A 20,303-nucleotide genomic window follows, 5' to 3' on the forward strand; every position below is an offset into this window, starting at 1 on the left:
GTTATGAGCAGTATGCTGAAGTATTTAGAAGCGAAGGATCAGAATTGCAGCAACTTACTCTCAAATGGTTCCACAAAATTTTACATATATATTACATACATTGCATAGTATAATTAATATATCACAGATGTAAAAATATGTTTGTATTCACCTCAAATACAGTGACATGTAACACAAGGTTATTGAGATATAAGGGATACAAATATTCATTGTGCTTTCCTTACAGCATTTTTGTAGGTTCAAACTTTTTTAAACGGTCTTTTAAAAATATTTATATTTATTTATTTACTTACTTAGAGATGTCAGGGTTGGTGATTGGAGAGACCTTCAAAAACTCCCTATGACCATCAAGATAAAGTCCAAACACTAGTCTGTCACTCAAAGCTTTTAAGATTGAATTCTTTCCTATTTCCTACCCCTTTCACACTTGAAACTTGGGCATTCAAACAGATCTTCAGTTTTTTATGTGTCATTTCCTTTGCTTGGAGTATTGTTCTACTTCATTCCCTTTACCCAATATTATTTGAACTTCAAGATTCTGTTCAAGAAATGCTGCTTTTGTAAGCGCTCCCTGCCTCTCCTCCAGCTTGAGTTTGAGAACTTCTCCTCTGTGTTCCTTTGGTGCCCTCTACAGTAAATTACTTACATAACTCTGAAAGCTTGTGTCACTGGGTGTTATCACCGTGGTTCTCAAATCTGCCCCTCACAGTAGATGGTGTGTATTCAGGGTCTAGTTCATTAGCACATGTACAGGTGCTATTTAATAATTTATAATATTTATTAAACGTAGGCTCTGAAAAGTTAAGGATTTTTTTATTTAATTTACTTCTGGATCTTCAGCATCTACAACAGTGCCTGGCCTGCTGTATGTACTCAGTAAATATTCATTGAATGAATGAATGATCGATCAGATATATCACAGAATGAAGAAGTGATTAAATCCAGAGAAATATATTTCCTTTCCCAGGTTTCCAGTACACTAAATACGGATGCCGTCGGAAGAGTGATAATAAAATGGTTCACCGCAGTTTCTGTGAAGCCAACAAAAAGCCAAAACCTATCAGAAGAATGTGCAATATTCAAGAGTGCACACATCCACTGTAAGTAGTCATGTTAACTATCATACGCTAAAGACAAAATGATAGAAATTTAAATATCTTTAGTCTGTTTGTTTGTTTGTTTATTTATTTTAGACAGAGCACACACAAGTAAGGGAGAGGAGCAGAGGGGAGGGAAGAGATAGAGCGAGAGAAAGAGAGAGAGACAGAGAGAGAGGGAGAGAGAGAGAGAGAATATCTCAACCAGGCTCCATGCTCAGTGCAGAGTCTGACATGGGCTCCATACCACAACCCTGGGATCATGACTTGAGCCAAAATCAAGAGTCAGATGCTCAACCAGCTGAGCTACCCAGGCACCCCTTAATTTTATTTTTAGTCAAAGCTAATGTACATAGCAGATTTAAATAGTCAAATCATTTTATAGGAATTATATAAAGCTGTGGCTCCCTGCGCTTTACCATAGTCCTGCTCCTTAAAAACAACCACTTTCTAGCTTCTCTTGGTATTTGGTAACTACTTGTTTCCAACTCTCTAAGTAAAATGCTTTTGTGTCCACTTGACTTTTTGGGGTGGGGCAGGTTTTGGACATTATGTATATGGAATTTCCAACATGGGAAGTGAAAGATTTTGCATTCTTTCATAATCCTTCCCCAAATAGACACACACAGCCCAGACTTATCTCCCTCCATATTTCCAATATTGTTATAACCCATCTTTTACTGATAATAATATTCAGAGTTTATATTATTTTAATGACTTCTGTCTCTCCTAATAGTGGAGTCACTTACTAGCATGCTCCTTTTTTTCCTATTGAAACTTTGTTCTAGAATTATTGAATGTCTTGATTTTTTATATTTTGTTTTCTACTAATTTTCACTAATTCATCCCTAAACTGTCTTCCATGAGTATCCATCTCCTATAAATACTAAACACTCAAGTATCCTGTCACTTGTAACTTCTTAGAGATCTCACTCAGAAAGTTCCAGTTCTGCCCTCCTGGACTTCTGCTTGTCCTGATGTTTCTTTTTACCTCTTCCTAGGTATTCCTGCTCCCTTTCTTTTGCATCAGCTCTTCTTTTTCCTGTATTTCTTGTCTTTTTATCTTTTCATGCATTCATTTTTTTCTGGTTGGTCATATCTTCCAGTAGCTTCATGAAAAAAGTATATACAAAGTAAAAATTTTTATGTAAGAAGTTCTCCTACACCTAAGAAAAGCAGATAAGAATTTGAAGTGTAAGGGTATATAGGAAGTCTTTCTTCTACCCTCACTCTTGATCATTTGGACACACACACACACACACACACACACACACGCACGCACACACACAAAATTCCAAACTGTAATGTATTTTCCTTCAGAATTTTGAAACCACTGTTTCATTGTTTTCTAGAATCCCATGTTGCTGTTGAAAAGTCATTTGCTATTCTGGTTCCCAATGCTTTCTAGTTTTGTCTGTCATTGAAAGTTTGTAAGATCTTTTTTTGTTCCCAACATCCTGAAATTTCACTGTGATGGGACTGCCTGGTTGCTAAACATTTTTCTTCCATCGTGCTGTGCACTCCATGACTTTTTAAAACACAAAACCAATTATCTTTCATCTCTAGGAGATTTTCCTGTATTTTTTCTTTAAAAAATGTCCCCTATTTTTTTCAATGTTCTTTCTTTCTAAGATATCTGTAGTTAGGATTCCTAAACAGATCAAATTTTCTTTTCTTTTCTCACCTATTATTTATTCTACTTGCTGAATTTTTCATTTTTGCTATCATGTCATTAATATCCAAGAGCACTTTAATATTCAAGCACTCTGTTTTCTTCCTCAAGTGTTCCTTTTTAAAGGCACTTGATGCTTATTTCACAGATGTAATGTATTTCTTTACCTCTTTTATGATATTAAAGATGATTTTCTTTTTCATGCATTATTTCTTTTGAGTTCTTTCCTTCTGTTTCTTTTCTCTCCTCCATCATTTGTGTTAGAGGCTGTGTCTGGTGATTATTGGCTGTTCACACATGTGTAAGAATTAAGTGTTAAAAGGGCTGCTTGGAAGCTTGCTTTATGGTCAAGACTTGTTTGCTGGTGGGCTTCCCTGTAGGGTGAGCTGGCTGGGCTATTTCGGTGAAGATCCTCAATTAATTGTGTATTAGGGCTTTTAATGAAATGATCAGATTCCAAAGAGCAGAATCAATTTCCTGCCTAGGGGTTATAACCCTATTTATATAGGAAGTTGTATATATGTAGGGAGCTAGGGTTGTCTCACCATTCCATATGTGGATTCTTACATCACCCCCTGTCTTCACTCTGGTCTCTTTCTCTGTTGTCTCTTGCCTATATCTGTTGTCCACAAGCTACAAGTCTCGTTCATCGTCCACATAGGATAAGCCTCAAACCTCCTGCTGGCTTAGAGGGCAAGGAGCAGGATGTCTTTTCTAAGCAGACATTTCATCAGCCCCCTGTTTTCAGCCCTGCCTTCACCCACAGTTTCACAGCCCACACTTTGACCTAAGGGCATAATCCAGTACATTTCTGAAGTTCCACCAGCAAGTCAATTTGCTTAACCAGCCTCTACTGCTGAGTTAAACTTCATCCTTAGGTCTACTGAGTTAGCAGCCATATGTCCCACTGCTTTCTGGGTTCCAAATTTTCTTCTAGTGCCTTCTATTCCATTTTTTGTTTACCTTTGTGGATTTATGCTATTTTTCTCCTTTGTTGTCATTCTAGGATTTTCAGGAGGGGAAAAAGGTAACCAGGAGTATCTATGACAACAAAATGTATACTTCTCGTATAATAATCTGTCTTCCAGTGAGAGTTAGTATTGAGGCCTTTAAAATTGAGAACAATTTCTTAGTTGGTGCACTATGTTTTATGCCAGTTTGGTGGGCTAAAGCGATCTTAAACTGTGAATACCAAACACTGCCAAGGCTTTAGCATGGTTACATTTTGGTACCCCATATATATGGAAAGAAAAAAAAATACAGAGGGAAGGTAGCTTTGGAAAGGATAAATAATAGTCTGCCTCAACTACATTTTGACAGACATGATTAACCAAATGGAATCTGTGGTGACAGCCCTTTGGAACCTGGATCCATAATATTGTGTCCACAGCTGATGTGGAGAGTGTTGGGGGCCTTGACATCCACACCAGAATTTGGCCACGTCCCATGGCGACTCTTTCTGAAAATACCTTTTTAGAAAACTTTCCATCGGGTGTATTCAAGCCCAGGACGCACACTACCTTTGCCTTTTTGTCAAGCCCAATCAGGGCCAATATGGAGAGCTGAATTTTCCAAACAGGATAGATATGACAGGGAGCCTTCTCAGCAACAATTGTGCAAATGAAATAGTCATCTCAGTAAGAATACTAAAACGTGAGTGGACTCAGGATTTCTTGAAAAAGCAGCAGCAGCCAAAACAGTTTGTCTCAGTAAGTGTCGGATGGATTCCCTTTTTAAATTTCCTTTCAGATGTGTACCACCATTAGGCCACCCGGCTGACAGTGAGTTGGTGTATTTTTGAAAAATTGCTATAATGCCCGAACCTAACCAGGCAACCTTAAGATGAGTTTCAGAAACCCTCTGTCGATCACCCTTTAGAAAAACAGGTTTCCAAGTCAGTGGGAAGCAGAAAAATACTAAGGCGTTAAAAACAGAAGTGTCTGGCCTATTGCTGCTAGAAAATTCTAAGACTTGCGAATTGCTTGCTGCATCCACCCTTCTGAAACTGCTTCCGGAACTGCAGCGCGCCCCCTGGGTGGAGCGTCGCTCAGAGAGCAGAAAAGGCTAGGCTGCGGGGCAGGAAGGTGCACGACACGCAGTGACCATGTCCAATCCTAACCCCCACGCCGCAGCTGGGTCGCGGAAGAGTGGGAGCATTGCACCAAAACCTGCGGAAGTACCGGCTACCAGCTCCGCACCGTGCGCTGCCTGCAGCCGCTGCGCGACGGCACCAACCGCTCTGTGCACAGCAAGTACTGCGCGGGCGACAGGCCCGAGAACCGCCGGCCCTGCAACAGAGCGCCCTGCCCCTCCCAGTGGAAGACGGGGCCCTGGAATGAGGTGGGCGTGGGAAACCCGTGGGCGTGTGTGTGTGTGTGTGTGTGTGTGTGTGTGTGTGTAAGCACGTGCAGCGGATTTTCGCTTGGCTCAAGTATCACATAGACATCATGCGAGGTGAGAAACTGCCACCTGTTTTGTCATCATGGAGCACCTAGAGGTGCTAGGAAAAACTATTTTTTTAAATTTTTTTCTTACATTTTATTTACTTTTGAGAGAGAGAGAGAGAGAGCGCGCGCGCGCGCGCGCACAAGTCGGGGAGGGGCAGAGAGAGGGAGACACAGAATCTGAAGCAGGCTCCGCGCTCCGAGCTGTCAGCACAGAGACCGATGTGTGGCTGGGACCCACGAACTCTGAGATCATGACCTGAGCCGAAGTCAGTTGCCTAACCGCCTGGGCCACCCAGGCGCCCCCAGGAAAAATTATTTTAAAACAAATGCTTGCATTGAAGATGAGTTGGTAGGGGCAAACCGTGGTTGGATGTTTTGTGACATAGAAGAGTCTATGGACGACTGGTCTTCTGTTTAATATCTTTGTTGACTTCACCATTCCTAGGAATAAATTACAGACCCCTGAGAGTGAATGCAGGGCCCTGCCCCACATGGCACCATGCTGACTCTCTCCCCCCACTCCCCTGACCACCTCCTCCTCCTCTTCCTTCTCCTCTTCCTCCCTCCTCCCTTCTTCCTTCTTCCTTTCTTCTTCCTTCATTTTCTTTCTTCTAACTCTTCTTATTCTCCTCCCTATCCCCCTCCTCCTTCCCCTACCTCTCCTTCTCCCCCACCCCCTCCTCCTCTTCCTCCTTCTTCTTCTTTCTCTCTTCTTCTTCTTCTTCTTCTTCTTCTTCTTCTTCTTCTTCTTCTCTTCCTCCTCTCCCCTTCTCCCCCTTCTTCTCCTTCTCCCCCTTCCCCTCGTCCCCCTCGTCCCCCTCCTCCCCTTCCTCCTCTTCCTTCTTTCCCCTCCTCCTTCTTCTCCTTCTTGTCCTCCTCCTCCTCTCCCTCCTCCTCCTCCTCTCCCTCCTCCTCTTCCCGTCCTCCTCCTTCTTCTCCTCCTTCTTCTCTCCCTCCTTCCTCTTTTCCTCCTTCTCCCCCTCCTTCTTCCCCTTCTTCCTCTCCTCCTCCTCCTCCTTCTTCTCCTCTCCCTCTTCCTCCTTCTCCTTCTCTTCCTCCTCCCCCCTTCTCCTTCTCCCCCCTCCCCCTCATCCCCCTCCTCCCCCTCCTTCCTCTTCTCCTCCTTCTCCCCCTTCTTTCCCTTCTTCTTCTCCTTCTCCTCCTTCTCCTCCCCCTCCTTCTCCCCCTTCCCCTCATCCCCCTCCTCCCCTTCCACCTCTTTTTTCTTTCCCCTCCTCCTTCTTCTCCTTCACCTCCTCCTCCTTCTCCTCATCCTCTTTCTCTCCTCCCCCTCCTCCTCCTCTCCCTCCTCCTTCACCTCCTCCTCCCCTCCTCCCCCTTCTTCTCCCCCTTCTTCTCCTCCGTCTTCTCCTCCGTCTTCTCCTCCATCTTCTCCCTCCTCCCCCTCCTCCCCCTCCTTCCTCTTCTCCTCCTTCTCCCCCTTCCCCTCATCCCCCTCCTCCCCTTCCACCTCTTTTTTCTTTCCCCTCCTCCTTCTTCTCCTTCACCTCCTCCTCCTTCTCCTCATCCTCTTTCTCTCCTCCTCCTCCTCCCCCTCCAGTCAGAGCTCCGCCTTCTTCAGGCGTAGCTGATATAACATTACACCAGTTTCAGGTGTACAATGTAATGATTCAGCCTTTGTGTATATCTTATAAAATGTTCACCACAATAAATCCCATGCTAGCTCTTCTTACTCTGTTGTTCTTTATTCCAACTCTGTATTCTCAAAGTTTCTTACTATTCCAAGAAGACCATGCCCATTCGACCCTCCTACCTTTTCGCTGCTGGCCCTTCCCCCTCCTCCTGTCTGACTGCCTCCTCCTCACCCACTACGGCTCATCTCCAGGGTCCAAAATACCACCTTCCAGGGCTGCCTTTCCCACAGTCCGTCCTCTACATTCCAAACCCAAAGAAGCCTTCCTCTCACAGGTGGATCCTGACAGAATACTGTCACTTGGAGTCTGCTTACCATTTCTCAACAGCAATGTGCGCAGGCTGGTACATGATGAAGTCAGGCTATAAACCTATGATTATCTGTCTCCAAAATGAAATAGATCTTCAGAGCTGTGCAAGCATGTGTGTGTGTGTGTGTGTGTGTGTCTGTGTGTGTGTGCATGCGCATGGAGAAAGGGAGAAAGATGGTCTCGGTGGAACAAACGTCTATAATTCCAGCCTTTGTTTCTATAGTGTTCAGTAACATGCGGTGAAGGAACAGAGGTGAGGCAGGTCCTCTGCAGGGCTGGAGACCACTGCGCAGGGGAGAAGCCCCAGTCCTCCAGAGCTTGTCAGCTGCCTCCCTGTCACGGTAGGTGTGACACTGACTGGTTTCACTGCACTGACCATGGTCTTTAAGCCTCAAAAAAAAAAAAAACGAATTTCAGGACAATCTCTGGAATTCCTGTTTGCTTATCAAAAAATAATCTAAGGAAAACCCCTCTTGAGACATGAGCCAAATAGTGTTTTTCCAGATGAGAGTTTGAGCTATATCATAACCACTGCAGCCTTCGTGGTTCCTTTCAGGTGCTAATGCTGGGGTGAGGGCATGATGTCTGTCTGAAGCTGCTGCTGATTTGTCTTTCTAGTAGGAGAATCAACTTACTTTCTCTCTGTGATTGTCTTTACAATTTCACATTGTAGTAGACGGCGTAGTATGGCAGAGGTTTTGAAATATATTACTGTAGTTGTTCAGTTTAGGCATGTGGGTAATAAACATCCTTCACAAAGCCGTGTCTGTCACCTGTCCCTCCATATGGGTGTGCTTCAGCTAGGGCATTGCGGAATAGGCACCTTGCACGCATGCAGACGTCTGCCCAGCCTGCCTCCTTGCTGTATTGCAAAAGCAGAGCGCACTTTATTTTCAACTACGTATCAGTGTGCTACGGTAAAACAAAATATATGTTGGATGGTTTCAGTTTCTACCACTCTGTCTCCTTCTTCCTCCTTTTGGGTGGTTTTCTTTCTTTACATCCATCTCTGTCCTCTGTCTCATTTTGTATCGCCATTTGCTGGCTTCTGTCTCTCATTTTCTGTGTTGGTCTGCTCTTGCTTCCTGTCTCTCTGACTTACTGTCATTTGCAGCCCATAGGTTGCTCACTTTCTCTGTGTCTGTCACATACCCTTTTCAGCCTTGTTCTTCTCTCTCTCCCTGCCTCCACCCCTTCTCTCTTTCCCTCTCTTCTGTCTTCTCATCTCTTCCTGTCTCCTTTTCCCATATTCCTTCTTTCTCTCCCTAACATCTCCCTCCAGGCATTTTCTAGCTCATGTGTCTGTGTCTCTCTTTCCCCCCCATCTTTCTCGTTCTCAGGTTGCTCTTCCCTTTCTCCCCCTCCCTGTTCCTCTGCCTTCCTCTCCCACTCTGTGTCTGTATCTCTCTCTTCATCTCCCCCACCCCCTGTCTCTGTCTCTTCTCTTCCTTACCTTCTTTCTTTCTCCCAGCCCGTGTCTCTGTTCCTCTGCGGTGTCTGGCTCTCTTTCTTCTTGTACCTTCCACTGCCCAGCCTGTTTCTTTCTCTCTTTCTCTCCCCCTGCCCCCCGCCCCACCGCCACCTCATACATCCTCCCTATTCTGTTCCTCCCTTACCCACCCCACCTCCCCTATCACAAGCTTCCTCTTAAATGCCATTCTTCTAAATCTGTACCTCATGACATCTGTGGACGTTACTGTCACACTGCTGAGACTTGGGACTCAAAAAGTTGCCTATTTGTTGGTCTACACTATAGGAAGCCCTTAATACCGACCTCTGTTGAATGGTACTTTCTTTTTTTCAAGAAAATTGTCAAGGCACTGTTGTATCAAATGTCTTACCTTTTTTTGAGGAAATTTCACATCAAGTCCTTTAAACCTTACAAATTATTTCACTATAAATTTTTATTTGAAATGCATGGGAGCAAGAATAAGTATGACCATGAGAGGGAGACAAAGGACTTATGTATTTCATCATTTTTCTCTGGAAAAGTATATTTAAAAATTCAAAACACAAGCCAAAGCCAAAAGAACAAACTTTACCCAGTTAGAAACTGTGGAGTTCACTGTTGCCATAATATTTTATTCTTATGTATTACTGCCAGGAGGCTGGCTAAAAACTTTCTGAATAAACTTTATTACCTTAATAGCTGATAGAGCTATGTATTTCTGTAAATATGCCCAATTGTCAGAGAGCTGCTTGGTTCTCTTCCTTTAGCTAAAAGGAATCCTTTTTAATTGTACAACAGAGGTGCGAATGAGATGGTCTAACTGTGTTAGGGATTCCACATTCTTGTAGCTGTTCTCTTGCTCTGAAATCCAGGCCCAACAGCCAATTCTACAAGGTCGAAAAGGCCACACATTTCTGTCACACATTTCAAGTAAGCAATACTTCCCTTCAGTCTCAAACTGCAACTAAAATCAAATGGCCTTTTGAGACTATGTGTAAAATGCTTTTCCTTCTTATAATAACTTCTTACAATGATCTGGCCACAGGACAAAACAGCTAAAAAGCTTCCTTAATTTAAGTGATTGATTTTGTCATATGAATCCTTTTCCTAAGCCCCACTTATATGTACTATTTCATTGTTGCTGTTAAGCCCTTCCCATGTGTCCGGAGGCAAATTATGATAAAATGAATGTATTCTTTTGCTCTTATTTGTTTTTTTCTCAGACTGTCTCTCCCTTTTCCTTCTCTATGCAGAAGCATGTTCTGGCCCTAATTAGACCCAGGTTGTGAAGCATTCGGTGCAGTGCTGAGGTGCTCACACAGAGAGGGGAGACCCACACGTGGACTCAGAATAGGTCACGCTTTGAGCTGGGCCACAGATGGGGGTGAGGGGGGTGAAGGGAGGCGCAAGGGGGTGAAGGGTCAGAGGGAGAAGAGAATACAAAGTCAAATAAAGTCCTCTTATCTCAGGACCTAGAGCCTTAAACATATGGAAGAAGAAATTAATCTTATTTTAAGATATAGGCGTAGAAAAGGTAATTCAGAAGTAATAAGGGTATTTGAGGTGAAACCCGTTAATATGACTCACAGGCGTTCACAACATAATTAGATGATTACCTTAGCTAACATCAAATATTTAGACACGTCATACTATCTAATAGATCTGTAAATGTCAGGCAAATTACAGGTCATTCCACAATTTGGAAAGGGGATATGGTATTATAACTCTAATAGGTAATTTTATAATTAATTTTATAATTTGTAATCAGTAATAGGTATAGGTGGTAATTTTAGCTGTTTATTGCTCTTGCCAACTGTCTTTTCTTCCCCAAACTTTAGGAAAAAAGGTTCTTTATTTCTTTAGCAATTTATATGGCAGGTTCCTTACCTAGCCATAGGGCATTACTCAGTAACACACTGTAATTTTAAGTGATTATAGTACATAAATGCCACAATTTAGAATTGTGTTTATGATTTGGACATAGGATCAGTATTTCAGAGTTGCACCGAGTTCTTGGGCTCTGCGTAAGATATGCCCTAAAATGGCTGAAAATAAGTACAAACTAATGTGTCCATGAGCTCAATGTTTGGAATTTTTTGGAATCTAATTCTTATAATTTATAATAAAAAAAATTTAAAAAGAATAAAAATAGTCCACACACATCTGTATTGTTTTATGAGTGTTACTTTAGTAAGGTACATAAAGTGTTACCAATTCAATGAAATTAAATTTTAAAACCATGAATTTTTCAAACGAATGTTGGTATACTTTACCCAAAGTTATGCTTTCAAATAACAAATAGCCTAAGAATATTCAGTAGTGAAAATGAAACCATTGCATTGACTCTGGATATTATTTGATTCTTTCAGTAATACATTTTTAAGATTTAATTTGTTCCAACAGGTCTTTAGAATTTATTATGATTTTAAATTTAGATTTAATGTAGAAGCTACTCTATTAGAAAGCCAGAAAGACCGTAAAATTAAAACACACACACACACACACACACACACAAAACAGGGAGCATCTATACGGCTCAGTTGGTTGGGCATCCAACTTTGACTCAGGTCATGATCTCATAGTCTGTGGGTTCGAGCCCCGCGTCAGGCCCTGTGCTGACAGCTCTCAGAGCCTGGAGCCTGCTTCAGATTCTGTGTCTTCCTCTCTCTCTGCACCTCTCCCCCCACCCTCCATATTCTCTCTCTGTCTCTCTCTGTCTCTTTCAAAAATAACATTAAAAAAAAAAGGTACTGAGCAAAAAGAAAAAAAAAAGATTTCTCCTTTATATCCTACAAATATTTGTGCCAAAATGAATCCTATTTTCTCATTCTAAAATGAGATATGTGTTCCTACTAGGAAGAGAAAGTACCTTCAATCTTCAGACTCTTGAAAGAGATATTAAAATGGTGGTCAACCCAAGTGCTCTGCACATAAAGAACTACGTCAGTGAATTTCTCCAAATGTTCATATTTTTTTATTGAGGTATAACTGACATATAACTTTATGTTAGTTTCAGATGCAATATAATGATTTGATATCTTTATACATTGTGAAATGCTTACAACCATAAGTCTGGTTAATATCTGTCATAATATATAGTTACAAAATTATTTTTTCTTGCAATGAGAATGTCAAAGATCTACCTTTGGCAGTTTTTAAATATGCAATACAATATTATGAACTTTAGTCATTTGGACATTTATTTTATGACTAAAAATTTCTACCTTTTGACCCCCTTCACCCGTTTCACCTACTCCCCAGCCCCTGCCTCTGGAAACCACCATTCTGTTATCTGTATCAATGAGGTTTTATTTTTCGATTCCTCACACAAGTGAGATCATGCAGTATTTGTCTTCCTCTGAGTTGTTTCATTCAGCATAATGCCTTGAAGGTCCATCCATGTTGTAAATGGCAAGATTTCATTCTTTTTTATAACTGAGTGATACTCCATTGCAATATATATACCACAATTTCTGTATCCATTCATCCATCCATCACTGGACATTTATTTCCATGTCTTGGCTATTGTAAATAATGGCGCAGTAAACATGGGGTGCATATGTTTTTTAGAATTGGTGTTATCATTTTCTTCAGATAAATACCCCTTCTCGGAATTATTGGATCATATGGTTGTTATATTTTTAATTAAAAAAATTTTTTTTAACATTTATATATTATTGAGAGACAGAGACACAGAGCATGAGCAGGGGAGGGGCCGAGAGATGAAGAGACACAGAATCTGAAGCAGGTTCCAGGGTCTGAGCTGTCAGCACAGAGCCCGACGCGGGGCTGGAACCCACGAACCGCGAGATCATGACCTGAGCCGAAGTCGGACGCTTAACCAACTGAGCCACCCAGGCACCCCTATTTTTAATTTTTTAAGGAGTCTCCACATTGTTGTCTGTAGTAGATCCACCAATTTACATTCCCACCACTAACCTTCGTATTTTTTTTAACTTTTATTTTTATTTTTTATTTTTGAGACAGAGACAGAGCATGAACAGGGGAGGGGCAGAGAGAGAGGGAGACACAGAATCTGAAACGGGCTCCAGGCTCAGAGCTGTCAGCACAGAGCCCGACGCGGGGCTCGAACTCACAGATTGTGAGATCATGACCTGAGCCAAAGTCGGACGTTCAGCCGACTGAGCCACCCAGGCGCCCCATAACCTTCGGATTTTTAATGAAAGGCTTGTTTAGATAACTCCCATTAATGTTAGATTTTACTTAAAATTTTTTATATTCATAAACAATTTTAATTCTTCCCCTTTATTTTATGTTTAGATGTATGTGTTATTTTGTCTTTTAATTTTTACAGATGAGCCATGTTTGGGAGACAAGTCCATCTTCTGTCAAATGGAGGTGCTGGCACGATACTGCTCCATACCAGGTTATAACAAGTTATGTTGTGAATCATGTAGCAAGCGCAGTAGCACCCTGCCACCACCATACCTTCCAGAAGCTGCTGAAACTTATGATGATGCTATCTTTAACCCTAGTGACCTCCCTGGATCTCTAGCAGTGCCTACATCTTTGGTTCCTTACCATTCAGAGCCCCCTGCTGAGAAGAAATCTTTGAGTAGGATTTCTTCAGTGGGAGGTCCAAATGCAGTCACTGCTTCCAGGCCAAACAGTAAACCTGATGGTGCTAACTTACCCCAGAGGAGAGCTCAGCAAGTAGGAAGCAAGACTCTGAGACTGGCCTCCCCACCCGCCAAGAGTGGCCACCTCAACTCATCTTCAGAAATGGCTGCCGCCCACTTCCTTGCAGTCAGTGATTCAATAGGTGCTTCTTCTCAGGCAAGAACCTCAAAGAAAGATGAAAAAATTATTGACAAGAGACGTCCCATAAGATCACCCACTTTGGAAAGATGAGAAAGTGAACCTCAACGGCTAGCCATCAGAGGAAAACCCGGACAAGCTCTCTCTCCCCGTGGTGCATACTTGTTTCAAGTGTAAATCTCCGTAAATTGTCAACTCATTTTATCTGTACGTGGAGGAACAAAAAGTGCTGGTTCACTTTCTAGTTGCTTTCATCCTCCTTTTGTTCTGCACTGACTCATTTACCAGAATTCATTGGAAGAAAGCGCCAAAGATTATTAATAGAAGGAAAGTAAGTTGCTAAGTGTGTTGGTCACTCTCTAAAGCAGCAAGCGGACTGGAACCAATTATGTATATCAGCTGATTTTTTTTATTTTTAAAAAGTTACACTAAAAACAAAAAAAGAGGTGCCAACAGTTTACACTTTAACAAAATATTTTGGAAATGGAGCAAAGAATTCTTAGACTTGTATTCCTATTTATCTATATTAGAAGTATTGTATGAGCGAATTTGCAGCTGTCATGTAAATACTGTATATTGCAGAAATCAGTATTATTTTAAGAGATGTGTTCTCAAATGATTGTTTACTATATTACATTTCTGGATGCTCTAGATGCCTGTTGTTGAGTATTGCCTTATTTGACATTCTATGGGTTGATTTTCAAGGCAGAATATTATGAACAAGAAGAATTGTAGCTGCTGACAACACAAAGGGTGTTGTTGTGTGGTTTTGTTTAATCAACAATGCGATACGTACATCACAGAAAAAGAAAAATCAGATGTGCTGCAGATGTACAGATTTCCGCTTACCTATTACCTTCCAGCCTTTACATAAAAAGGGGTAGGATTGGTGTCTTAGTATACTTGTGGTCACAGGGAACAGAGACTAGTAAGTTAGCCTGTGCAAGACAAAATTAAAACCCTACTACCGGGACCCCAATAGGCACCGCTGAAGTGTCCTGTGTTCTTGTGTTGTTTTTTCTTTTCCCTTTGTTGACATATACAAACGGTTATACTCAATGTACTGTAATAACAACAAAGGGAAAATGTGTTGAGATCATTTGTTTGTATGTTGGTAGCCGAGAAAAGCATCAACGAACTACAGTTGATACCCAAGTATAGTAGGACTCTGGGGCTTTGGAAGAAGATTCAAGAAAGTATTTGTCAATGGTTGCAATATTTATTTTCTGCATGGTTCATATCCAAATGTTCACAACCACAATGCATCTGACTGCAATAATGTGCTAGTAATTTATGTCAGTGGTCACCTTGCTCGCAGTGAAGCCAGAAATGCTCTCTCCAGGGAGTAGATGTAAAGTACTTGTAAATAGAATTCAGAACTGAAGATATTTATTAAAAGGTGATTTTTTTCTTGATAGTATTTTTATGTACTAAATATTTACGCTAGTATCAATGACATATTTTAGTAAACTAGAGAGACGTCATTAGAGATGCACATTTTGCGCATGGAAGAGAAATTTAAGCAAATACAGCAGCCAAATGAAAGAGCTAAAATTAAATTCAATTTTATGCACACTTTTTGCATTTTGAAAGTAGTTGATACAGAGTTAATGACTTATTCTCGTTCAATGACACATAAAATAGTATGGACTCAGATAGCTGTTTAATGAAATGATGAATTAGAAACACTTTTTTTTTTACGTATATGAAAGAGATAAATACTTAGAAGAAAAAAGAAAGTGTTGTGAGCATAATGTTTTTGAGGTCAGTTCCTGAACTGTCTAAAAATGTATTATGCGAACGAACTCCAGTGATGTTAACCTCTCCAAGCACAGAATGTACAGGGACCTTCGCGTGTTAACCATGGGAAACTCACAGCTTCTCCTACTGACTCCATACCTCTGAAGAATCGCCTGCTACTTCATGTAAGACTTTTCAAGTTGAACTGAACGAGGTGAATTCCAGATAGCAAAACAATCTCTGAACCTCAAGCGGAAGTCATTTTTTTTCCCCTAAAAGCTTCCCAGGAATGAAATTCTCTCTAGTTTGCTTGCATATGTATGCATCTGGTCCACAGGAGAATACAGAGCAGGATCGTCACACGCATACAACCTCCCACAAAGTTGTACATATTTGTTATACTTCTGGTCTCTGAGCTTCCTTTTCTACTAAGCTAAAAATTCCTTCGGATCAAAGTGTAAACTACTGATGCTGTTTGTTGTATTGGGAGCACGTAGCAATAAAAATGGTAACAAAACATAGACCTGGCTCTATCTAGGTTTCATCATTACATTCATCACTGGGTAACGGAAACTTCTTTTCCTCCTGCAAAGTGAAATGGCATCAAATGCATTAGCTCCTCGGACTTTCTTTATAGAGGCTCAAATAAAATGACAGTGTCTCCTACCCTCACACCAGGATGTATCATAATATGTTTTTAATTAAAAAAAAAAAAGAGAGAGAGAGACTATGAGTGGTCGCTTTTTGCTGAAAGCCATCCCACAGAACTATGAAGAGGAAGAGAGAAAAGGGCAATAAGGCTAGGATGTGTGAGAAGGAAAAGAGGGACTTCTGTTTTTAAATGCGCAATCCCAGAGTGGTTTTTAAAGAAAAGCTGCCCACCAGCTTTGAACCTTATTATCTGAGGATTGCTGGGAATATATGACACCTGACTCAGGAGTGTGGGCAGGAATGAGACATCGTGCCTGGGGCGGGGCAGGGCGGGGCGGGATGGAGAGAGGGCGCTATATTGCTATGGTTACCAGTTTACACTGCAAAAGCAGACCAACTGGAGTTTGAACTGCACCTGTATCTTTATCCTGAGTGATCCTGGGTAACTAGACTAAATGTCAGTTTCCTCATCTGTAAAATGGGAGGCAGAACTGTCAAACACCATTGCATAATTGCTGTGAGAAATGAGAAAGTAAAGTTGTTAGCACAGGGCTTAACACATAATGGCTCTCAATAAACATTAAGTATCATCATTGTCCATGTATTGTCCCTAGCCACCTCTTCCTCATCTTCATTATGTGCCCAAACCACAGCCTTCCTCTAGGGTCCACGGTCATTATGTCTCATTAATGGTGGTAAAGAACATAGTTTCAGGAATCTAAAGATAAGCATTTTAGCTTTAAAAATTAATAGGAGGGACAAACTCGCTAAAAATGATCTCTAGTCATCAGTTTTGAAAAATTGTAGCTAATTATGTCCACTCTCCCTTTACAAACCATAAGTAGTCAAACTAAAGAATACTAATTCTGTATTTCTGCAAAAAATGCCCAGTGGTGGGGCGCCTGGGTGGCGCAGTCGGTTAAGCGTCCGACTTCAGCCAGGTCACGATCTCGCGGTCCGTGAGTTCGAGCCCCTCGTCGGGCTCTGGGCTGATGGCTCAGAGCCTGGAGCCTGTTTCCGATTCTGTGTCTCCCTCTCTCTCTGCCCCTCCCCCGTTCATGCTCTGTCTCTGTCCCAAAAATAAATAAAAACGTTGAAAAAAAAATGCCCAGTGGTGAAATAATGCCCCAGACTATTAGCAAATAAAATGTTTTTCATATATTTACATTAATACACTTGGCAGAAATATCAAGTCACTCCTTTACACACAGCTCATATTTCCTTCATGAGGAAGCTGCTTAAATATGTGATATAAAAGAAAAAAATTCACTTGAAGAATGATGAAAACATAGAGAACCAAAAAAGACATCATCATTTGTTACAAAAGTATTAAAAAGAGAGGTAAAGAAGGTTATAGTAAAAGTACTTAAAATGCAATAAAATATAAAAACCATAGGTATAGGCATTATCAACACATCAACTAGCATTAGAAAACGTAAGTTTTGGGCCCCAATACTTGAGGAATTTACTTAGAGCTAGAAACAATATTTAAAAAATTGGTTAAATACTTCTTACGAAGGAAAGAAAGCATAACCTAAAATTGTCATGAAAAACACAAATTCCACGGGCGCCTGGGTGGCTCAGTCAGTCGAGCATCGACTTTGGCTCATGTTGTGATCTCACAGTTCGTAAGTTCGAGTCCCACATCGGGGTCTGTGCTGTCTGTGCACAGCCTGCTTCAGATCCTCTGTTCTCTCTCTCTCTCTCTCTCCCTCTCCCTCTCCCTCTCCCTCTCTCTCTGCCCCTTCCCCACTTGTGCTCTCTCTCTCCCAAAAATAAATAAAGGAAAAAACATAAAAAAAAAAAAAACCCAAAAATGTGTTGTATGGAAACCAATTTGACAATAAATTTCATATATTGAAAAAAAAATAAAAATAAAAATAAAAAACAAAATGCTAAAACGAAACAAAATGCTATAAATCTCTGCAACATCGTCACAGAGTTCACCTAAGTATTAGATTCCCCATCTTGAGAAATGACAAGAGCTTAAAAAGTTGCCCTACTTTGTGGCAACAGTAAGGTTCCTTGTACGAGTGCAAATAATACTGACTCCGTCTTTGGCCCTTCATCTTGGTCTCCCCTCTGGCACACAGGTGGCGACACTTTAGATAACTAGGAGAAGGCCTCTGGCACACAGGTGGCACCACTTTAGATAACTACCCTGGGACCTCACAGGGTGCTCCTCATTCCATAAAAGCTGAGGATTAAGGCCCTACTAGGAGCAGAGAATGGTAGTACCGTCTGGATCACTCAGCAGTCCGTCCACATGCCAGATCGCTCCTGTCTGTAAGTTACCCTGAATAAAAAAAAACAAAAACAACTCTGTAAATGGTGCCGAGTGGCTCGCTTCGTTTTTTGGTATTTCAGTGCCTTCTCAGTATGAAGCATACATCGCTGACCCTCCTTCACCTTCTAACAGTTGGTTAGTCTGCCGGATGCCAAAAACGAAATAAGCATGAGTGAAGGGGCTGACCTGCGGAAAGCCCGCTGTTTCTGGGGGAAATCCCAAGCTGGCCAGCCACCGCCATGCGGGGAGACTTGATCAGGTCTTTCGAGTGTTTTGGACCAGTGCATGAGTACGGCGATGCCCTAAAATCGCCCGTGAGATTGCTAGCTATCCTCTCAGAAATGGTGAGAAAGCAACAGGGCAGAGAAGCGGCGGCCACGTGGGTGTTAGGACTGTGGGGTCCTGGGAAAGAAGATAGTAGATACTGCATTTTATAGTCAGCCTTGGGGCATGGCTTGGGACTTTAGTGTCTGTCTTTGCCCCTGAGGGTTGTTAGCCCATCGCTACAGTCATCCCTGTGGTGGCTGACTTAAGTAAAGCCAAAAGAATCCATTTTAAAGGAACTAGATGGGTTGAGAAACAGGGAGAAACAAAGGATACTGCCGATAATAAAATGGTGGAAAGGGGGCCCATCAAGGTTTCTCATAGACAATTGTGGCAAGATATAATATTATCCGGGACCCCCAGAGGAAATACAAACAATCCAGTTTGGGCTTGCTAAGCCTCAAAAGAAAGCTCAATAAACCAGGTGTGTCACTGCATGCCCCTCCAATAACTGGGGGACTCCCGAGGTGGATACCCCCTACCACTAGAGACTAGGGCTTGGCCAGTGTTGCCCTCTAGTTCATACAACAGGGGGCAGCCGGAGGCCCCACATCGAATTAACCGTTTATTTGTCTAGCACTGACAGATGGTACCAGCTCTAATAGACACAGTAACTGAATGCACACTTATATTTGGAAGCCCCCTCAAAATTTCAGGGAGAAATAAAGGCTATTGGTGACTAAGGGGACAAATGATCAAAGTCAGACACACTAACCTCCTCACTGTTTTCTAGTGCGTATTTCCCCCATTGCTGAGTATAATTTGGACATAGATATTTTACAGGATCTGGATCTAAATACAATGACAGGCAAATTCGGGTTGGGTATCTGAGTAGTGAAACCTCTAGTCACAGGTCATGCAAAATGGGAATCTATACAGCTGCTAGTTACCGAGAGAATAGTATAAGCACAATGCCGGATGTGGGTTGTGAATTAGACGTAAGTTCATATCCAGGAGGCTTTGGCTGGGGCTTGTGGCAACGACAAAATGGAAAATCAATTACAGTTTTTTAAAGTTTTTATTGTAATTTCAGTTAATATACAGTGTTACTTTCAGGTGTACTGTGTCCTGATTCAACAATGCTAAGCATCGCCTGGTGCTTATCATCTATTTAACCCATTCCCTCACCCCTCCCCTCTAAGATCAATAAGAATCTGTTCTCCTTAGAATGTGCCACCACTGGAAACATTGGTTACATTTCCAAGACTTTGTGTGGAATGCCATATTTGAGAAAGACTTGCTCAGGCTCAGATATGACCAGATAGCTTTAAGGGACTAAGATTGACTTTATGGACCCAGTGAAGCCCCTTGGAAAAAATTAGGCTGATACCTTGCTTACAGGGTTCCCAGGAACCATACCAGGTGAATAAGGAAGGTGACTGCCTGGAAGGTTCAGGAATCTAAGGATATTTGGGGGGGAACTCAAAAAGAGAGGAAGTAACTGAAATCTATAGGTATTGCCGGCAAGTCTGATTTGGTTTAGCTCTTAACCTTGAAAGACTATTAAAAGCTCAATCTGAAGTTCCTTATAAGAAGTTCCAGTGTCATGAGCATGCTATGAAGATGATATACACATGAGTTACGACTTTCCACAATGTCAGCTGTATTCAAGCATAAAGGAAGGTTAACATAATTGTAAAGCAGGTTCAGGATTCCAAACTCCGTGACCTTTCACCATGTGTTTAACTTGGCTTCTTACATGTCACACAAAGCAAAGCACAAGACAAGTCACACAAGAAACAAGATGGAACAAGGGGTTGGAAGTTAATGAACCAGATGTGAGCACGCAGTTGAGATGAGGTCTTGGTCGGATCCAAGTCAGCTCTCAGCACTTGCTACTTATTACGTGCCAGCAGTGAAGGATCCTAGATCTCTGAGCCTCGACTATTGGG

The 20,303-nt window shown here is 41.7% G+C and overlaps 1 protein-coding gene across 1 annotated transcript in view; it reads left to right on the top strand.

Moving 5' to 3' along the window:
- Nucleotides 1–15,670, top strand: part of ADAMTS3 (ADAM metallopeptidase with thrombospondin type 1 motif 3) — a 274,684-nt gene extending 259,014 nt beyond the window's left edge. Inside the window, exons 19-22 of the mRNA XM_043572504.1 lie at nucleotides 968–1,100; nucleotides 4,902–5,109; nucleotides 7,404–7,521; nucleotides 12,946–15,670. Of these exons, the coding sequence (XP_043428439.1) occupies nucleotides 968–1,100; nucleotides 4,902–5,109; nucleotides 7,404–7,521; nucleotides 12,946–13,502 (1,016 nt within the window). The 3' untranslated portion in view covers nucleotides 13,503–15,670. The remainder of the gene's footprint in view (nucleotides 1–967; nucleotides 1,101–4,901; nucleotides 5,110–7,403; nucleotides 7,522–12,945) is intronic.
- The last annotated feature ends 4,633 nt before the right edge of the window (nucleotides 15,671–20,303 follow it).

Source organism: Prionailurus bengalensis, chromosome B1 (assembly GCF_016509475.1).
Source record: "Prionailurus bengalensis isolate Pbe53 chromosome B1, Fcat_Pben_1.1_paternal_pri, whole genome shotgun sequence".
Taxonomy (NCBI): domain Eukaryota; kingdom Metazoa; phylum Chordata; class Mammalia; order Carnivora; family Felidae; genus Prionailurus; species Prionailurus bengalensis.